Consider the following 20,004-nt stretch of genomic DNA (forward strand, 5'->3'; position numbering starts at 1 on the left):
ATTTAATTTCATTTTCAGCCTGTTTTGTAAACTCTCTTTCCCTCTCCACACCCCTTGGTCTGGCCTTTTCCTTATTAAAGAACAGTTCAGGGCCAGCTCTTGGGCTGAGAGTATTTGTGCACATGCATGGCAGAAGAACCCACCAGTGGTGGGTGTCCATTCTGTCAGTTGTCAGTCACCCCTTCTAGTCACCAGAATGGAGGTGCGCAAACAGTGAACAGATACCAAAAACAAAAAAACAAAGAAAATCAGATCAGAGCAAAACCGACAAAGTGTATTATCCAACTTGGCTCCGAGGTCCCCATGGCGTTATTCCTTGGTGGGTCTGTTCCTCTGCTTAGTCTTTCCATTTGCTCTTGCCCAAGTTGTCGGCTCTAGGCAGCCAAGATGGGCAGATTCAAAAGTACGCAATTTCTTACTTCCACTACAAGTTCCACTAGCTTTAAGCCTTCAAACTTTAAAAATATTCCTACCTCTGTGGTTCAAAGTTTTGGAGCTCTGCCTTGAACCCACTTCACCTGGTATTCTGTGGTATTGTTGATGTTGAACTTCATTGTACCTCTACCCTATCTGCCATCAAGCCCGCCTTTTGGACCTCATACTTTATTTATCCTTTGGAAATGTTCAGATTGATCTTGTGATCCAGTACTTAGTCTACAGTACCACACCAGGACTCCAAGCTCTGTTGGAGTACTGGTGGTGCTGTAGGGTAAGTGTTGGGCTGCTAACTGCGAGGTCAGCAGTTCAGATCCACAAGCCACTCCTTGGGAGAAAGATGAGGCTATCTGTTCCCTTAAAGATTCATAGTCTCGGAAACCCTGTGGGTGGTGGTGGTTATGTGCCGTGGAGTTGGTTCAGACTCTTAGTGACCCTGTAACAGGGGTTCCAAGGCTATGAATCTTTATGGGAGGCAGAAAGTCTCATCTTTCTTCTGTGGAACAGTTGGTAGTTTCGAACTTGTGACCCTGCGCTTCACAGCCCGATTCGTAACCACTATGCTACCTGAGCCACAATTGGCTTGATGGTAGTGAGTTTGGTTTTGTAAAGCTATATTTTTCTAATGGAATTGAGCGAGGCACTCTTGGGTAAGTCTTTCTGAACCACAATTTCTTTTGATTAAAATGGGGGAGGCTTAATGAAATGAAACAAAATAACACATATAAAGCACTCAGCCTGGTGCATGTTCATAGTGCTAATTAAGTAACTAGTTCTTCTATTAGTGAAACAGGAGTCCTGGTGGAACAGTGATTAAAGTGCATAGGTTTGTTTTGTAAGCAAAGTGCTAACCACAAAGGCAGCAGTTCCTACTCACCAACTGCTCTGCGGTAGAAAGATGTAGCTGTTTGGTTCTATAAACCCGAAGGGGCAGTTTTAATGTGTCCTGTAGGACACTGTGAGTCAGAACCAGCTCACAATAGTGGGCTTGGGTTTTGTTTATGAATTAGAGAAATCATAGTTATTCTTAAAATTCAAGATTCAAGTGGCCTTTGTTTGGGGAAAGGTGGATGCTGCTTTTTCCTGCCCCCTGACAAAATCCATCATTTCCTCCCTATCGCTCTCATATTCCAGGAAGGATGGGTTAGTGGGGAACACAGGAGCTTTAGAATCTGAAAGACCTTGAACTGAGTCAGGTGTGTGACCGATCTGAACTTGGACAAGCTAATTAGGCTTTTAAGCCCCATCTGTAATTGGGAGAAATAAGGAGTAAGTTACTTAGCATATGGGGTTATTGATACAGGTCTTCCCTATTAAACTGTGGTCTCCTTTAGAGCAGGAATAGCGCTGTAGGATAAGCACTGAGCTGCTAACCATGATGTTGGCAGTTCAAACCCACCAGCCTCTCCACAGGAGAAAGATAAGTGTAATGGTTACGAGTTGAGCTGCTAACCTCAGGGTCAGCAGTTTGAAACTACCAGTTGCTCCATGGGAGAAAAATGAGGCTTTCTGCTCCCGTAAAGATTTACACCCTTGGAAACCCTATAAGGGGTTGCTATGAGTTGGAACCAACTCCACAGCACACAACTTCCAACAATCCCTATATAGGGTCACTATTAGTCAGAATACTCAATGACAGTGGGTTTATATATGGTAATCACAACATATGCATTGATTTGAATGTGACACCAAACTTGTGTTATGTAGGAAAACTATAAATAAAAATAAGGACAGGAAAAACTGTCAGAAAAAAATAACAAAACAAAATTAGATTCGTGTTGCTGTGCTACCATGTCATAGTGACCTGTATAGGGTTTCTGAGAAACAGCTGGTGGATTTGAACCGCCGACCTTGTGGTTAGCAGTCCACGCTGAGACTCAAAATTAGAGGTAGTGATAAAAATATAAATATATAAGAATAAATGGTTGACATTGGAACGGATAGAGAAGATATATAAAACACAAAAATAAACATTTTCACACAAAAATAGACATTTTAATAAGTGGATAGTGAGTAGTGGAAAATGCAGCTCTAAGAATAAGATCTCAGTAGCTTTACAGCATTCAGAATTCCTTCTCAGACACTGGTTCATTTCATCCCTACAACAATCCAGAGACATAGGGCACACAGCCCTCCTTTTAGAATTCAGAAGACCCAGAGAAAGTTCAGTGGTCCACTGGTATGAGTGATGGTGTGTCGTGGAGTCAGTTTCAATTCACAGCGTCCCTGCCTAGGGTTTCTGAGGCTGTAAATCTTTATGGGAACAGAAAGCCTCATCTTTCTCCAGTGGAATGGCTAGTAGTTTTGAACCGCTGACCTTGATGTTTGCAGCCCGACTCGTAACCACTGTGCTGGGCATATGCAAACAGAACCAGGATTTGGCTACAGACTTCGGAGGCAGGCTCTTCCTTCACATCCTACAGCCTCTGCTGGGGGCAGTATGGATTTAACATCATGAGGAGGAGGATGTGTCTGTTGTTGTTAGGTGCCATCAAGTCGATTCTGACTAATACTGACCCCAGTGCTCCAGAAAGGTTTCTAGGCTGTAATCTTTACACAAGCAGATTTTCAGATCTTTTTTTCCATGGAGCTGCTGCATGGGTTCAAACTCCCAACCTCTTAGTTAGCAGGCAAGTGCTTAACCTTTCATTATACCATCAGGGCTCCTGGTCGTTTTCATTTGATTCTTTAGCATTTAATGCTTTAGGCATAAGGATTGTTATGGAGAGATACATTTGTCTTTTCAGTTTTTGCCTGTTCAAGTCCCTAATGATGAAGAAAAGAGGGATCCTGTCCTTTTTGCCAGTAGAGTGCGGAATATCATGGCAGAGTAAGTGTCTCTATGTCCTTCTAGTCAGTAAGTAATTAAAAAATTACTAGTAAGTGGCATTTAGCTTAGTGTTCTGCTGAGGATGACATTGCCCACTGTGCCCAGGGATGTGGTCAGTCCCTTAACATATAGAAAGAGAAAGCAAGTCATCGTTTTTCACAGTAGGATCCTTTGTCTTCTCAGAAAAGATGAACTGTTTAGCCTAACATGCTGCTGATACATGTACCTAGATATGCTTGCTTCGTCTAGTTTCTAAACCAATTACAAAATTTGCATCTGTACTGTTTTTTCCTCTTTCTTCCTATGCCTTCCTGTTAGCTTATGCCCTAAAGTTAGAACCAATCATGAGTGCTAGGATCTGAGAGAATTTAGATCAGATATTTTGGCTTACCAAAATATGATTAAAAACAATGACAGGATTTGCAGGGCCACGAGGCCTCCTTGCTTAATATATGGTGGTGGTGGTGATTGTGTGCCACCGAGTCGGTTCCCATTCATAGCGACCGGGTATAGGGTTTCCGAAGCTGTCAATCTTTATGAGATCAGAGAGCCTCATCTTCCTCCCAAAGAGCAGCTAATAGATTCGATTGGTCCAGTGCTTATCTAGGCCCTTGTGAAAATGGTGTGGGGCAGCATCTCACCTCATATAGCTACACAAGATGGGAGGGGAGAGAATAAAGATCATCAGCATCAACCACCCATGACAGGCCCCACCCTCCAACCTTTATACCAATTCTGACACCAACCATCTCTCTTATGGCCCTCTCTACTGCTCTGCTGGGCTCCATAATTCATAGCAGTGGTCACCGCGAGCTCACAAAGACTCATTCAAGTGCTTTAAGGAAGTAACTAGTTATAATTCAGCATCAGAAATGACTCAGGACAGCCTCTTCTCAGCTGTGCCTATAGGCACTCTGTTTTAGCTCTGTGGAGCAAATGCCCAGTGGCACTCCAACCCAGTAGTAAGCCTCAGCCTGAAGGCTCCACCAGCAAGCCACCTGCCCCTAGGCTGTCTTGTACTGTGAATCAGGAAGCTGATTGAGCCATCCCCTGCCCGTCTCTTGGTTCTGCTGCCACCACTTCCCCACCACACTTCCCCACCACTGTTTCTTGCCGTCTCTGGTGTCACAGCTCTCTGTCTGTCTCCTAGATTGAGGAGGTTCAGCGCAGGGAGCTTGGATCCAAAGAATGTGCTCCACTTCTAGCTCTTCTTTCTGATGGTAGTGAGATTCCCTTTCCACCGTTGGGATGCTTCATTTGAAGCCTAATGCTATGGCAGAACTGACCAATCCCCTCATTAGGACTCCATATTCCTTATTTGCATGATCCCACCCCCCACAAAGGTGCCATGTACTTGATTTATATGGTACAAATGGTAGCAAGCTACCCATTTGCCTGGGGTTCTGGACTGCTAGCCTCAAGGTTGGTGGTTCATACCCACAAGCCACTTCTCAGAGTCACTGAGTTGGAACAGACTCGATAGCACTTTACAGCAACAACCATTCACTTGCATATTCCTAGCCAGTCATTTGGTGGGCGTTACAAAGACTATGTGGTTTTAAGGGTCATACTAAGTAATTCAGTGCACCACACGCCACCCCTTCACTATCTGGCCACTGGCTCTTTCATACTTAAAGGATTAACTTCCAACTCCAAATAATTTAAAATGTAAGCACACCCATGAAAGCATGTATGCCAGCCACTCCATGCCTTTATCTCCCCTTGTTTTAGACAGCCAATTTCTAAATTGCCCAAACCTATCAAACAAGTACTCTGGGAAACAAGCATTATTTTTGATCTGAAGAATCATCTAGTCCAGTTCTGGTCAATTCGTCCATAGCCATTCAAGCTACATCTGTTAAAAACTACCAGCCATATAAGCTTTGGAATCCATACGCTCCCTTTTTCCTATCCCTAGCTTCCATGGATTAATTAGGTCATCGGGTGCCAGCCAATCACTTCTAACCTCAACTTGTCTCTTCATTTGCTGCCTCTCCTCACTCCCATCCATCAGGTGGACTCAGGTGGTCACCACAAACAAGCATCCCAGGCTGTCTGCTCACCAGCTCACTTTAACTCTGTTCTTCTGGAATGAGGTTCTGATGGACAGCCTTTTCCTACTTCTCTGCATCCAGCAGTAAACCACTTGCTCAAAATTCAAAAAAGCAAAACAGTCTTTTTTTTTTTTTAATTTTTTAAGTTTTTGTTGTGAATCAAGTGATAGTTTACATGGGAGAATATCAGTTTTATACTCCTGATTTCATTGCAATGATTACAGTCTCCTCTCTGCATCATCATTCAACAGTATTTGCTTCCATTTCCTATAAAACAGTTGTTTGTGCTGTAGGTGCTTCCTTCAGATGTATGCTCCAGTTCTCTCAGCAGTGCACAGTAGGTCTGTTTGCCTTTTCAAATGCAAGTTTCTGGACTGAAAGAATCTGGGCAGGGCTCCATGGTGGATTGGAACTGCTGACCTTGTGGTTAGCAATCTAGTACTGAACCTACAGCGCCACCGGGGCTCTATAGTCTATAAACAGGGCTACTATATTCAAACCAACAGCCTGTGTTTCTTCCAGGCAAATCCTAGTTCCCCTTTTAGCACAGCCAATCAAGTATTGTCTGAAGACAGTGTACATGCTATCTATGATTTATTATATTCAATGTTCATTTCTATCGTACATTTGGACTCCTGGTGTGATGCTGTACGATCAGCACAAGGTCAGCAGTTCAAACCCACCAGCTGCTCCTCAGAAACCCTATACAGGGTCACTTTGAGTCAAAACCCACTCAAGGACACTTAACAACAACAACAATCATACATTTAGGTGTGCTATAACACTAGGAAAGGAGCTCTGGTAGTGTAGTCGTTAGGAATCGAGCTGCAGTTCAAAACTACCAGCTGTTCCGCAGGAGAAATATGAGGCTTTCTGCTCCCGTAAAGATTTACAGCTTCAGAAACCCTGTACAGGGTCACTATGATTCGGAACCAACTCCATGGTTCTTAACAACTCCATGGTTAATAACATCAGGAAGAAATGTTTAATATCTCCCATACAGTCTAAGCACTGAGTATACACATGAACCTTACCAAACAGATACAAAGGGATGAAATCAGCTACATCTGTGGAAGGAGACAGTGGAGAAGTTCAGTAGTGTGAGCCTTAACAAGGCCGGGGCCAACTGTGAAACAGACCATGAATTGCTCATACGTAAGTTCATTCTGAAGCGGAAGAAAATTAAAGAGTCCAAACCCAAATTCAACTCCCACCCCCACCCCCCACCACACACACTGTCCATAAAATTGATTCTGACTCTTAGAGACCCTATATAGGATTTCCTGGGGTCCTGGGATCGCGTTGTAGAATAAGTAGTGGACTGCTAACCCCAAGGTCAGTGGTTCAAACCCATCTCCTTGGAAACTCTATATAGGGTCTCTAGGAGTCAGAACCAACTCTATGGCACTTAACAAAAACAATAGGGTTTCTGAAACTATAAATTTTACAAAAGCAGAAAGACAGCCTCATTTTTCTTCTGTGAAGTCACCGGCCTTGTGTTTAGCAGTCAACAGTGCCACCAGGATTCCGTAGAACAAGTCCATGTGAGTCAAATCAGTATATCGATCCTGACTTTAGAGACAGGATCAAATCCCAGAAACAGATTTGATACATTGAGCACTAATGATCGAAGACGAGAACCTCATTCAGGAAGAAAGCAAACAGTCATTAAAAAGACAGGAAAGAGAGAGAAAAACCATAGTAGGTGTCAGAAGACTCTGAAGCCTGTGAATAAACAAGAATCTCTCAAACGAATAGAAGAAATGATGACGTGAAAGAGCTGAGCAGAAAATTTCAAAGGGCAGCTCAAGAAGACAAAGTATTATACTGAAATGTGCAAATATCTGGAGATAGAAAACCAAAAGGAAAGAGCACAGCATTTCTCAATTCAAGCCTTGGCTTTCAGTAATGAAAGATTCTGTGGGGAAAATATTGAATCTTTTAGGAAGCATCAAAAGTAGAGAAAAATTCATTAACAACCTACAATGTACAGATGACACAACCTTCCTTGCTAGAAGTGAAGAGGGCTTGAAACTCCTACTGATGAAAATCAAAGAATCCAGCCTTCAGTATGGATTGCACCTCATTGTAAAGAAAACAAAATCCTCAAAATTTAACCAATAAATAGCATCATGATAAATGGAGAAAAGTGTGGGGTTGTTAAGGATTTCATTATAGTTGGATCCACAATCAGCAATCATGGAAGCAGCAGTCAAGAAATCGAAAAACGTATTGCATTGGACAAATCTGCTGCAACAGATTTTGTTAGGTGTTAAAGAGCAAAGATGACACTCTGAGAACTAAGATGTGTCTGACCCAAGCCATGGTATTTTCAACCACATAATAGCATGCAAAAGCTGGACAATGAATAAGGAAGACTGGAGAAGAATTGATGCATTTAAGTTATGGTGTTGACAAAGAATATTGACTGTACCATGGACTATCCGAATAATAAATCTAATTTGGAAGAAGTGCAGCTGGATTGCACCTCAGAAGTCACGATGGTCTCACTTCCTTTGGGCATGTTACAAGGAGGGACCAATCCCTGGAGAACACCGTACTTGGTAAAGTGAAGGGTCTGTGAGAAAGAGAAAGACCTTCAACGAGATTGACACAGTGGCTGAAACAATAGGCTCAAATATAACAATTATGAGGTTGGCTCAGGACTGGGCAGTGTTTCATCCTGTTGTACAGAGGGTCACTATGAGTTAGAAATGAATAGAGGTCACCTAACAACAACTGCCAGCTGCTCTGCAGGAGAAAGATGAGGCGTTCTGCTCCCGTAAGATTTACGGCCTCGGAAACCCTGTATAGGGTCGCTATGAGTCAGAACCGACTCCACAGCACATAACAACAACAACAACATAGTCCATTCAAATAAACACATAAACCTTCTTAAAACATTCCAGTTTCATCTTTTCTTCTTCACACCTTGACTATCTTCCCACTCAAATGCCTATGGGCTTGGGCCTCTGGCTGGGCGAAACCAGTAGACCGTTGCCCCCATCAGTTATCTTATTTAAGAAGTCTGGCTTTTGTTCCAGATAAAACATTTTCCCCTGAGACTGCAACATAACAGGAATTACAGGTAACAACCACCAAAGTAACCATCTAAGAATCAAGTTTCAAAAAATTTCGTTTCTCTTTCCACTCCCTTTCATTAGCTCTTACGACATTCCATAGTCTGTGAATCTAGAGTGTTTGTAGCCACTCTCACTCCTGACACCAACTATAAAAGGGGCCTGGGGTAGCTTCTGACCTCCTCTAACTTCACAAGGGAAGAGGATTGAGAATTAAGATCAGGAGCAGCTGCCCCAAACGGAATCCTCTGAGGTGGAGGCCAGGCGTTATTAGTAAACTGTCCAATTCCCTTGGTGGACCACAAGCCCCTCACATTTGCATATTCCTATGCAGTTGTTTGTTGAAAGTTATGTAGACCATATCTAGAAGCATCAGACTAAGTAATTCACTGCACCCTAGCTTTTTACTCGTGTTATCTGACATACTCCTCATAGCAGCTCTATGACGTAACTGAGGAGACTGAAACTCAGAGGGGTCAGTAGTTTGCCCAAGATCAGACTAGATACCGAGTGTCTGGGCTGGGACCGAAACCCACATGTCCATTACCAAAGCCCAAACTATTATGTGATACTATTTACAATGACAATTCCTGGGATATTTTTTTATTTTTATTTTCCATCTTATGTGTCCTTAGGCCAAAATATTTATTCATCAAAAACAACCTAATTATATATATATATAAAATGTTTTAATTCTGATTGCAGTTTTCCGAACTTATGTTGCTAGCATTGATTCGACAAAATCAAGTATAGTTGCAAACCTGATTTTATGATTTTCACTGAATAATGGGAAATCAAAATCTAGTGAAGTGAGACCTTCAAGAAATGATTTTATGATCTGTGCAGCTTTTCTTCTTGGTACTCAGTGTCTTTGCTTTTGTCTTACTGCATATTATTAAATGCTTTTTCAAATCGAGTTCACTATCACCAGGTCTGGGGGACGAAAGGTGAATAGTGGAGGTTAAGCTCTCCTTTGAGGAGGGAAGCCATTTAGGATTGGAAGAAACATTTCCAGAAGATTGATATGTAGCATGAAAATGATTTCCAGTTTTTAAAAATCAGAGTACACATATGGCCAGAGGTTTGTATAGATGGATTGCTTGTGTGGCCATGTACTTCATTCACCTTCTTAGTGTGTCCTTACACACAGTAAGCATTACTCCTATGTACAGATGAGAAAACTTAGACTTAGGTTAAATGTACTTTATAATTAGTTTCCGTGAGACTAAAGTCAGCTATTTATTTAGTTATAGTTAGAGCACATACCAAGATTGAACCAAGAAAGACAAAAGCAAGTGGGCCTAAGGAGATTAACTCAGGGCACAGTAAATCAGTGACAAAGTAGAGAAATCAATCTTTTTAGGGAATAAAAAAACCAGTGACTGGTTGAAAAAGTAGTAAATCCTTTTCATCTACTGTTGCTTGCTGACCAGTTCAAGCCCAATGAAAAAACATTACATGTCTTAAGCACTACGTTTACGTTTCCTTTTTAATACTTTTAGTGCTCTGAGAATACCAGTAACAGATCACACCTATGAAGATTGTAGATTGATGATTTCAGCAGGACAGCTAACATTGCCTATGGAAGCTGGGTTGGTGGAATTTACTAAAATTAGCCGGAAATTGAAGTAAGTACATTTCAAATGACTACACTTTCCTATAGATGTCCAGCAGAGGTCTGAAATCCTGTATGTTTCTTTTCTCTTGCTTTATTAATGCTGAGCTTTAAGACTCACATGGCATTTGTCAGGGAAGCCAGGGTTATGTCAGAGTAGAACTGGGCTCCATAGAGTTTTCAGTGGCTGTTCTCAGAAGTAAATCATCAGGCTTCTGTTCCACAGCACCTGCAAGTGGAACCAAACGCCTGAGGACATTAGCCATTTGCGCCACTCAGGTACTCCTTAGAAGAGGATAGTTTAATTAGATGATGCTGGTATGTTGTGGTAAGCAGAACCTCACTTGTGAAATCCGAATTTACTTGAATAGTAACATTTCTGACCATGACTGAATTTTAAAGACTCTGTTATTGTTATTTGGTGCCATTGAATCAATTCCAACTCATGGCAACCCCATATGACGAAATAGAACTGCCCAGTAGGGTTTTTCTTGACTGTAATCCTTATGGAGGGAGCATTTCTCTGTGGTGGATTTGAACCGTCAACCTTTTGGTCAGCAGCTGAGCATCTACTCATTGCACCACCAGTATTTCTATTAAATACTCTAGGCCCACTGCGTTTCCTCAAGTAGGTGCCCAATTTAAAGCAAACAAAAAAACAGGCAAAAATCCTGCTGTGTGTTTTTAAGATCTTGTCGAAACCTTGTAAAACATTGCCTTTGGACCATAGGATGTAAACATCCCCCTCTTAGTACAGTTCATCTGGTCTCCGTCCCAGAGTCATTGAGGCCGCTGGTAGCAGGGCCACATGCCAGGCCCACTTCCACTCACTTTGTGATGTACTGAATCTCACACTTACTTCTCCCAAACACTCTCAAATGCCTACTTTTTCCCCCCTCTTTCCTCCCTTCACACCTCACAGCAATGTTGAGCTGAAGGACCTCAGGCCATACAGGAGCTAGAAACCCAAAACAGGTGCCCGCTGGCATGTTGTTGTTAAGTGCCATCGAGTCAGTTCCAATCCGTAGTGACCCTGTATAAGTTTTCTGAGGAGCCGCTGGTGGGCTTGAACCACCAACCTTGTGATTCAAACCAATTTTACAGTCCAATGTATTAATCCACAGCGCCACACCAGTACTTAGCTGGCTTAGTGCTATTTTTATACATTCATCCTGAGGCAGCTAGATGTGGTGCCACTGCCCACCTGCTTGAGGGAGCCCAGCTTCCGGTGCAGGACAAAAAGGTCTGTTTCCCAAAAACTGCCTGGAAACCCTCCTGCAGGGAGGAAATGCTTTGCATCTGCTGCCACCATGCCCACCACTTTGTTAATGTGCAAAATAGTCAGATGGTAGATTTTTAGATGGTCAATAATTGAGGAGTTGGTATAGTACTTAGATTAAAATTTGATTTCTTATTTTCTTCTCATGAGTCATTTATTATTCCACAACATTGAGGTACCTTTATTCCTGTCAGATACTTGGGATGATTAATTTAAGACTTAAATGCTTACATGCATATTCAATACGTAGTTTAAAATGCCTATTTCATATTCCTTTTCAAGTTTAACACCAACTATTTTCTCTTTAGATAAATTAATAAAACAATGTTCATAAAATATCTGTGTGAACATAAAGCACTAATAACAGGTTTCTGTTTTTTTCTTTGTTTAGGTTAGATTGGGATGGAATTCGTAAGCATTTGGATGAATATGCATCTATCGCCAGTTCCTCAAAAGGGGGAAGGATTGGAATTGAAGAATTTGCGGAGTATCTAAAATTGCCGGTTTCAGATGTCTTGAAACAACTTTTTGCACTCTTCGACAGGGTATGTTAAAATTTAATTGTAAACATACAAGCACCTGTACTGGTAGTCTCCACAGAACGTAACTCATTACAGCAGGCATTAGGTCAGTGTTAGAACGCTAGGCCCACAGTTGAGTTACTGTTTTCCTCAGTTACAGTAATGTTGTATGTATGTATGTGGTGTTGCCTGGTTGGACTGAGGGCTGTCATTGTATTGTTTTTGTTTGTCTCCTCTGAATTCCTTGGTTTAAAAAAACATTTCTTTAATATTCCATTTTAATTTATCGATTGGCATTTTGGCTTTGTATTATTTTTAAGTGGTTGCTCTAGAGTTACAATAAATACAACTAACTTTTTGAAGTTTATTTAGAGTTATTTTTTTACAAGTTAAAATAAAACCTTGAATCCTTGCAACCAAATAGGACCCTTTACCTACCTGGGCAGAGGGTGGGGTGGGGTAGGGTGGTGGCAGATACAGAAATGGCTGCAACCATACACTGACAGAGAACTTCCAGAAGTTCAAGCTGGATTCAGAAGAGGACTTGGAACAAGGGATATCATCCAGGTGGATCTTGACTGAAACAGAGAATACCAGAAAGATGTTTACCTGTGCTTTATTGACTACGCAAAGGCTTTCGATTGTGTGGATCATGACAAGCTATAGACAATATTGCAAAGTATGAGTATTCCAGAACACTTAATTGTGTTCGTTCATGAGGAACCCGTACATAGACCCAGAAACAGTTGTTCAAACAGAACGCAGGAAAACTAAATGGTTTAAAATCAGGAAAGGTGTGAGACAGGGTTGTATTCTTTCACCATACTTATTCAACCTGTATGCTGAGCAAATGTTCTGAGAAGCTGAGTTATATGAAGAAAAACGTGGCATCAGGATTAGAGGAAGACTCATTAACAACCTGTGATATGCAGATGGTACAATTTTGCTTGCTGAAAGTGTAGAGGACTTAAACTACATACTGATGAAGATTAAAGACCACAGCCTTCGGTATGGATTGCATCTCAATGTCAAGAAAACAAAAATCCTCACCACTGGGCCAATAAACAACATTCTTACCAATGGAGAAAACACTGAAGTTGTCAAACACTTCATTTTCCTTGGATCAACCATCAACACTCATGGAAGCAGCAGTCAAGAAATTAAACGACGTATTGCTTTAAGCAAATCTGCTGCACAGACTTTTTTAAAGTGTTGAAGAGCAAAGATGTCAGCTTGAGGACGAAGGTGTGCCTGACCCAAGCCATGGTATTTTCAATATCCTCATATGTATGCGAAAGCTGGACAGTGAATAAGGAAGATTGTAGAAGAATTGATGCATTTGAGTTATGGTATTGGAGGAGAATATTTAAAGTACCATGGGCTGCCAAAAGAACAAACAGATCTGTGTTGGAAGTAGTGCAGCCAGAGTGCTCCTTGGAGGCCAGGATGACCAGACTTCGTCTCTCATACTTCAGACATATTGTCAGGAGGGGCCAGTCGCTGCAGAAGGATACCATGTTGGGTAAGGTGGAGGGTCAGAGAAAAAGAGGAAGACCCCCAGCGAAATGGATTGGCCAAGTGGCAGCATCAATGAACTCAAGTGTGGCAACAATTGTGACATTAGCCCAGGACCAGGCAGTGTTTCGTTCTGTTGTGCATAGGGTCACTATAAGTCGATATTGACTCGATGGCATCTAACAACAACAACTTACCCTGTGTTGTACTTTGTTTCCTGAGTTACCCCTTAATGTTATTTTTCCCATTGTATTATTACATCTACATATATTGAAAACCACTGGCATAGTTTTTGCTTTCAACAGTCATAAAGGATTTAAGAAGAGACAAATAATCTGTTATATTTGCCCAGATGTCTATGTTTTCACTTTGCTCTGCCTTCATTCCTGAAGTTCCAAGTACCATTTCTTTTCAGCCATTAGAACCTTCCTATGACATTTATTTTAGTGCAAGTCTTTTGGTGGCTAATTCTCTTAGGTTTTCCTCATCTGAGAATGTTTTTATTTTGCTTTCATATCTGAAGGATACCTTTGCTGTATAGAGTATTCTGGGTTAAAAGTTGTTTTGTTTTGTTTTTTCTTTCAACAATTTTAGGATAACATTCTACCGTCTTCAGCACCACACAGTTTCACTATCTTACTGGTTGTCCTTCAAGTTTTGACTTTCCTCCCTGTTCCTCCGGCTAAGGTATTTTGCCCACAAGTAACTGCTTTTTCCTTCAGAGGTTTTCATTGTAATCCATGGGAGAGATAGGTTGGAGTGGGTTGACTATTTTGACTGGCACCGAATTTCCAGCTTGTTCTCTATTAACCACTGGAAAATGATACTTTGCATAGAACTAGTGTGGTGATGGAAATCAGGACAGAACTTCTTTTTTTCTTTCCCATAAGCACTAATGTTCCAGATAATTTATGTGATCGCATAAATGAACTATTATTTAATAAGATGCTGTTAAGCAACTTTCTCCTATAGGTAGTGTCTGGGCCTCTCTCATCTGTGCTTGCTTGCAGTGTACAAATAACCTTTTATCCATTAAATTATAATGTATCATTGTAGTGGTACCATCATAAAGTATAGTGAAGACTTTAAAAAAAAAATGTTTAGTGTGTGTAAGGTGAAATTTGACATAACAAGTTAGGTTCCCATTTAACAATTACTGCACAATTATTCCACCACTCATCTGTCCATTATTGTGCTGTGGTGGCTTACATGTTGCTGTGATGCTGCAAGCTATGCCATCGGTATTTTAAATACCAGCAGGGTCACCCCTGGTGGACAGCTTTTAGCTGAACTTCCAGACTGAGACAAGGAGGAAACAGACAGACTACTTCCAAATGTTTAGCCACTGAAAACCTTATGAGCAGAAGTAAAACAGTGTCAGAGAGCACCTGAGTATTGACTATTGAAGCATGAAGACTAGCTCCAGGTCATTGTCTGATACAGTGCAGGGAGATGAGCCCCGCTATTTGGAAGGCACTCAAAATATGACTAGGGAAGAGTTGCCTCCTCAAAGAAGGTTTGACCGTGATGACGCGAATGGAGTAAAACTTTCAGGACCTTCATTTGCTGATGGGGCACAACTCAAAATGAGGAGACACAGCTGAAAACATCCATTAATAATTGGAGCAAGGAATGTACAAAGTATTAATCTAGGAAAATTGGAAGGTGTCAGAAATGAAATAGTACACATAAACATCGATATCCTAGGCATTAGAGAGCTGAAATGAACTGATACTGGCCATTTTGAATCTAACAATCACATGGTTTACTCTGCTGGAAATGACAAGTTGAAAAAGAATGGCGTCGCATTCATCATCAAAAAGAATATTTCAAGATCCATCTTGAAGTACAATGCTGTCTGTGATAGGATAATATTCAGGCACCTACAAGGAAGACCTATTAATAATACATACCACAGTTATTCAAGTTTATGCACCAACCGCTAAACCCAGTAATGATGAAATTAAATAATTCTTCCAACTTCTTCAGTCTGAAAATGGATCAAACGTGTAATCAAGATGTATTGATCATTACTGGTTATTGGAATGCAAAGGATGGAAACAAAGAGAAAGGATCGGTAGTTGGAAAATATGGTCTTGGTGGTAGAAATGATGCTAGAGATATCATGATAGAATTTTACAAGACCAATGACTTATTCATTGCAAATAACCTTTTTTGTAAAACAACAACATAAAAGTAGAAAATTATCCACACTTTGGCTATAGAAAATTTTCAGCAATTCTTAAAAAGACAAATACGTCATTTTTCGATATAATATCCTTGCTTTTCAATACACTTTGTCCACCTGTCAACCAGCTATTTTATTCCCTTGTTAAAAAAAATATATTTGAGGCTGAGCTGTGAGCCAAGAATGTACTACTGTCTTCACTTCTTCATCAGAGATGAACCTTCATCTTCAAAGGGCTGCTTTCAGGGGACCAAACAGATGAAAGGCCAATGGAGCATAGAGTGGATGCTTTAACACGTCATAAAGTTTTTCGAGAGTCTCAACAGTGTGGGAAGACATGTGTGGACACGCATTGTGATGCAAGATTATAACACCCTTGGGTAGCAGTCCTCTACTTTGAATCACAAGTTTAGGCTTCAGCTCTTTAGTGAGGATCTCACTGTAATGAGCACTGTTAATTGTTGAACCATTTTCCTGATACTGTTCCAATCCTGGCTCTTGAGAATCCCAGAAAATTTTAAGAATCAATTTTCCTGTTGACTTTTGAACTTTTTCTTCCTCGGCGAGTGATGATGTTTTTATTCCATTCTCTGCTGTTTACTCTTAGACTCATAATAATGAATCCATGCTCATCACCAATAATGATTTTTTTTAAAGAAACTTTTACCTTTGAGTATTGGTCCGAGTTTTGTTTGCCAGCATCTGAATACTTCTGTTTATGCTCGTCCAGAGTTGTTTTAATGCCCATCTCATACAAACATTTTGAAAACCAAGTCTTTCATGGATTGTTTCATAGGCAGAGCGATGATTGGTTTACAGATGACTTGCCACATAATCCACTGTCACTCATCTATTCCACAGAATTATTTCACATGCATGTTCAGTGTTGTCATCAGCCATGGACATAGACGGGCATTTTAATTTAACCAGACGGTGAATAATTTTTGACTCATCCTTTTACACATGGACTTCACCATTACACAGAAATAAAATTGATTACATCTGTCGAAAAAGACAGTAGAAAAGTTCCATATCATCAGCCAAAACAAGGCCAGGAACAGAATGTGTAACAGACCATCAATTGCTTACATGCAAATCCAGACTGAAGTTGAAAAAAATGAAAACAATTCCACAAAAGCTAAAATATGATCTTGAACGTATCCCACCTGAATTTAGAGAGTACCTCAAGAGCAAATTGGATGCATTAGACATTAACGACAGAAGAACAGAGGAGTTGTGGAATGACATCAAAAACATCATACAGGAAGAAAGCAAAAGGTCATTAAGAAGGCAGACAGTTAAATATTATAGTGAAATGTGCAAAGATCTGGAGTTAGAAAACCAAAAAAAAAAAAAGAACACATTCAGCATTTCTCAAGCTGAAAGAACTGAAGAAAAAATTGAAGTCTCAACTTGTAATACTGAAGGATTCTTTGGGAAAGATATTGAATGACGTAGAAAGCATCAAATGAAGATGGAAGGAATGCACAGTCACTGTACCAAAAAGGAATGGTCAATGTTCAACTGTTCAAAAGATAACATATAACCAAGCGCAATGGTATTGAAGGAAAGAGTTCAAGGTACGTTGAAGGCATTGGCAAAAAATAAGACTCTGGAAATTGATGGAATACTATTTGAAATTTTCAGCAAACTGAGGCAGCCCTGGAGGCACTCACTCAACTATGCCAAGAAATGTGGAAGACAGCTTACCTGGTCAACTAATTGTAAGAAACCCATATTTGTGCCCATTCCAAAGAGAGTTGACCCAAAAGAATATGGAAATAATATACGTATCACGTGCAAGGAAAATTTTGCTAAAGATAATTCAAAAACAGTTGCAACAGGACACTGACAGGGAGCTTCCAGAGGTTCTAGCCAGATTCAGTTGAGGACGTGGAATGAGCGATATCTTGGCTGAAAGCAGAAAATACTAGAAATAGTATTTATCTGTGCTTTATTGACTATGCAAAGTCTTTCAACTGTGTGGATCATAACAAGCTGTGGATCACATTGAGGAGAATGAGTATTCCAGACAACTCATAGACTCATATGAGGAACATACACATAGACCAAGTGGCAATTGTTCAAACAGAACTGAATGGTTTAAAATCAGGAAAGGTGTGGGCCAGGGTTGTATTCTTTCACCATACATATTCAGTGTGTATGCTGAGCAAATAATCCAATGAACTGGATAATATTAAGAAGAATGTGGCATCAGGATTTGAGTTGTGATGATGTTATGATTGGAGTTGCAGATGATACAACTGCTTGCTGAAAATGAAGAGGATTTAAAATACTGATGAAGATCAAAGACCACTGCCTTTTATATGGGTTGCACCTCAATGTAAATAAAGCAGAAATCCTCACCACTGTAAATCCTTACGGGAGCAATAAATAACATCATGACAAATGGAGAAAAGATTGAAGTTGTCAAAGACTTCATTTTGCTTGAATCTATTATCAACAGTCATGAAGCAGCTGTCAAGAAATCAAACACATATTGTGTGAAGCACATTTGTTGCACAAGACTTCTTTATCATGTTGAAGAGCAAAGATGTAAGTCTGAGAACTAAGGTGCACCTAACCCAAGCCATGGTATTTTCAATAACCTCATATGCATGTGAAAGTTGGACAGTGAGTAAGGAAGACTAGAAGAATTGATACATTTGAGTTATGGTGTTTGAGGAGAATATTAAAAGGACCGTGGACTGCCAAAAGAACAAATTAATTTGTGTTAGAAGAAGTACAGCTAGAATGCTCCTTCAAAGCCAGGATAGGAAGACTTGCTCTCTCATATGTTAGGCATATTGTCAGGAGGTGCCAGTCCCTGGAGAAGAACATCATGCTAGGTAAAGTGGAAGGGCAGCAAAAAATAGGGAACCCCCCAACAAAATGGATTGGCACAGTGGCAGCAACATTGGGTTAAAGCTTAACAATAATTGTGAGAATGATGCAGGACTGGCTTGTGTTTCGTTCTGTTGTGCACAAGGTCACTAAGAGTCAGAATCGACCAGACTGCCCCTAAACAACAACACAAATTGTTGCATTTTTCACAATGCATGAACATCTTTATTAATGCAATTCTGGATGTTTCTAGTAATCTGGTCTCCGCGTGCCTTTTCCCTTTCATCTTTGCTTTAGAGTAATTGTTGACGATTTGGTCTCATATAGATGAATTTTTAAAAGAGTGCAGTACTCACTGATAATGTTCTTTATTTAATGAGTCAATCTGTTATTTAGCTGAAAAGTGACTTCAAGGGGTATTTTTGGTTCAGGGCAGTAGCCTCTAGTGAGTGCTTTAGTCTCAACTGGTCCAGTAAGTCTGGATTTTTAAAAATTGTTTGTATGTTTTTAACAATTTTTATATTTTCTATATTTTTGTCCTCTTCTATGAGGATCTGTCCGCTGTGGCCCTGATCAGAACGGTCATTAGTGGTTCCCCAGGACCATCTAATTCTTCTGGTCTCAGGTTGATGATGGCATGATTCGTTCATGTAGACCAGGAGTGGTGGTTGTTCTAAGTGCTGTCAAATCAGTTCCGACTTATAGCGACCCTGTACAGGGTTTCCGAGAAGCGACTGGTGAGCTTGAACCGCCGACCTTGTGATTCAAACCGACTTTGTAGTCCAGTGCATTAACCCACAGTGCCACACCAGGACTTCAGAGGTAGGGAACCTTTTTTCTACCAAAATTTATAATATCATTTATGAGCCATACAAAATTGTCAACTTAAAAATTAGCCTGCTGCATTGGTTTACATGTGAGTAGAAGTTGGGGAAAGTCAATAATGAAGATACGGGCTGAGTTTGACCATGTTCCATAGACTCGAGATGACTTCCTGTTAACCTTTGAGACGAGAGAGAGAAGAGAAAGGGCTGGTTGGTCCAAAGTTTGAGGAGACTTGGGAACTCCTGAGCCCGTGGACATTAGTCTAGCCACGGAGGGCTAGAGCTGAGAGTGCTGCCTCCAGCTGATATGAAGTAGGGAGAAATGCATAAGAACACCCAAATTTGCAGATAGAACCTATTTGACCTAGCTTCGATGACTTAATGATCAGAGCTCAACTAGACGAAGATACAGAAATCTGATAAAGGGACCAACTGTAAATATCTACAATTTGATGAACTTAACCTATATTTAAGGATGTAGTAGCTCAAAATAGCAGCTAAGAGGAAGGAGTCTTCACATCAAGAATCAAGCCTATCCCCTCAGTATACAGGTTGGTAGGGTCTGGCAGCTTAGACATTGGCTACCTAAAATGGCGGGGTGGGGAGCTATAAATGCACAAAATGACTGGCTTACAAGGTTTCAGGAGGGAAATCAGTTTCAGAGTGTGTGGGGGAAGATATAATCACCACTGAATAGTTTTAATCTTATCTAGATGGGTCTGGTGAAAAGAGATGGGGCTGATTCTTATGATTCAGTGAGTAATTGTTATAATGACTAATTGCCACTGTCACAACTGTAAAGGTAGAAGTTTTGTAATA

At 40.6% G+C, this 20,004-nt stretch overlaps 1 protein-coding gene across 1 annotated transcript in view; it reads left to right on the plus strand.

Moving 5' to 3' along the window:
• LPCAT2 (lysophosphatidylcholine acyltransferase 2) overlaps positions 1 to 20,004 on the plus strand; it is a 133,743-nt gene that overhangs the window by 71,119 nt on the left and 42,620 nt on the right. Inside the window, exons 9-11 of the mRNA XM_006863526.1 lie at positions 3,183 to 3,265; positions 9,902 to 10,027; positions 11,685 to 11,838. Coding sequence (XP_006863588.1) covers positions 3,183 to 3,265; positions 9,902 to 10,027; positions 11,685 to 11,838 — 363 coding nt within the window. The remainder of the gene's footprint in view (positions 1 to 3,182; positions 3,266 to 9,901; positions 10,028 to 11,684; positions 11,839 to 20,004) is intronic.

This window comes from Chrysochloris asiatica, unplaced genomic scaffold, assembly GCF_000296735.1.
Source record: "Chrysochloris asiatica unplaced genomic scaffold, ChrAsi1.0 scaffold00055, whole genome shotgun sequence".
Taxonomy (NCBI): domain Eukaryota; kingdom Metazoa; phylum Chordata; class Mammalia; order Afrosoricida; family Chrysochloridae; genus Chrysochloris; species Chrysochloris asiatica.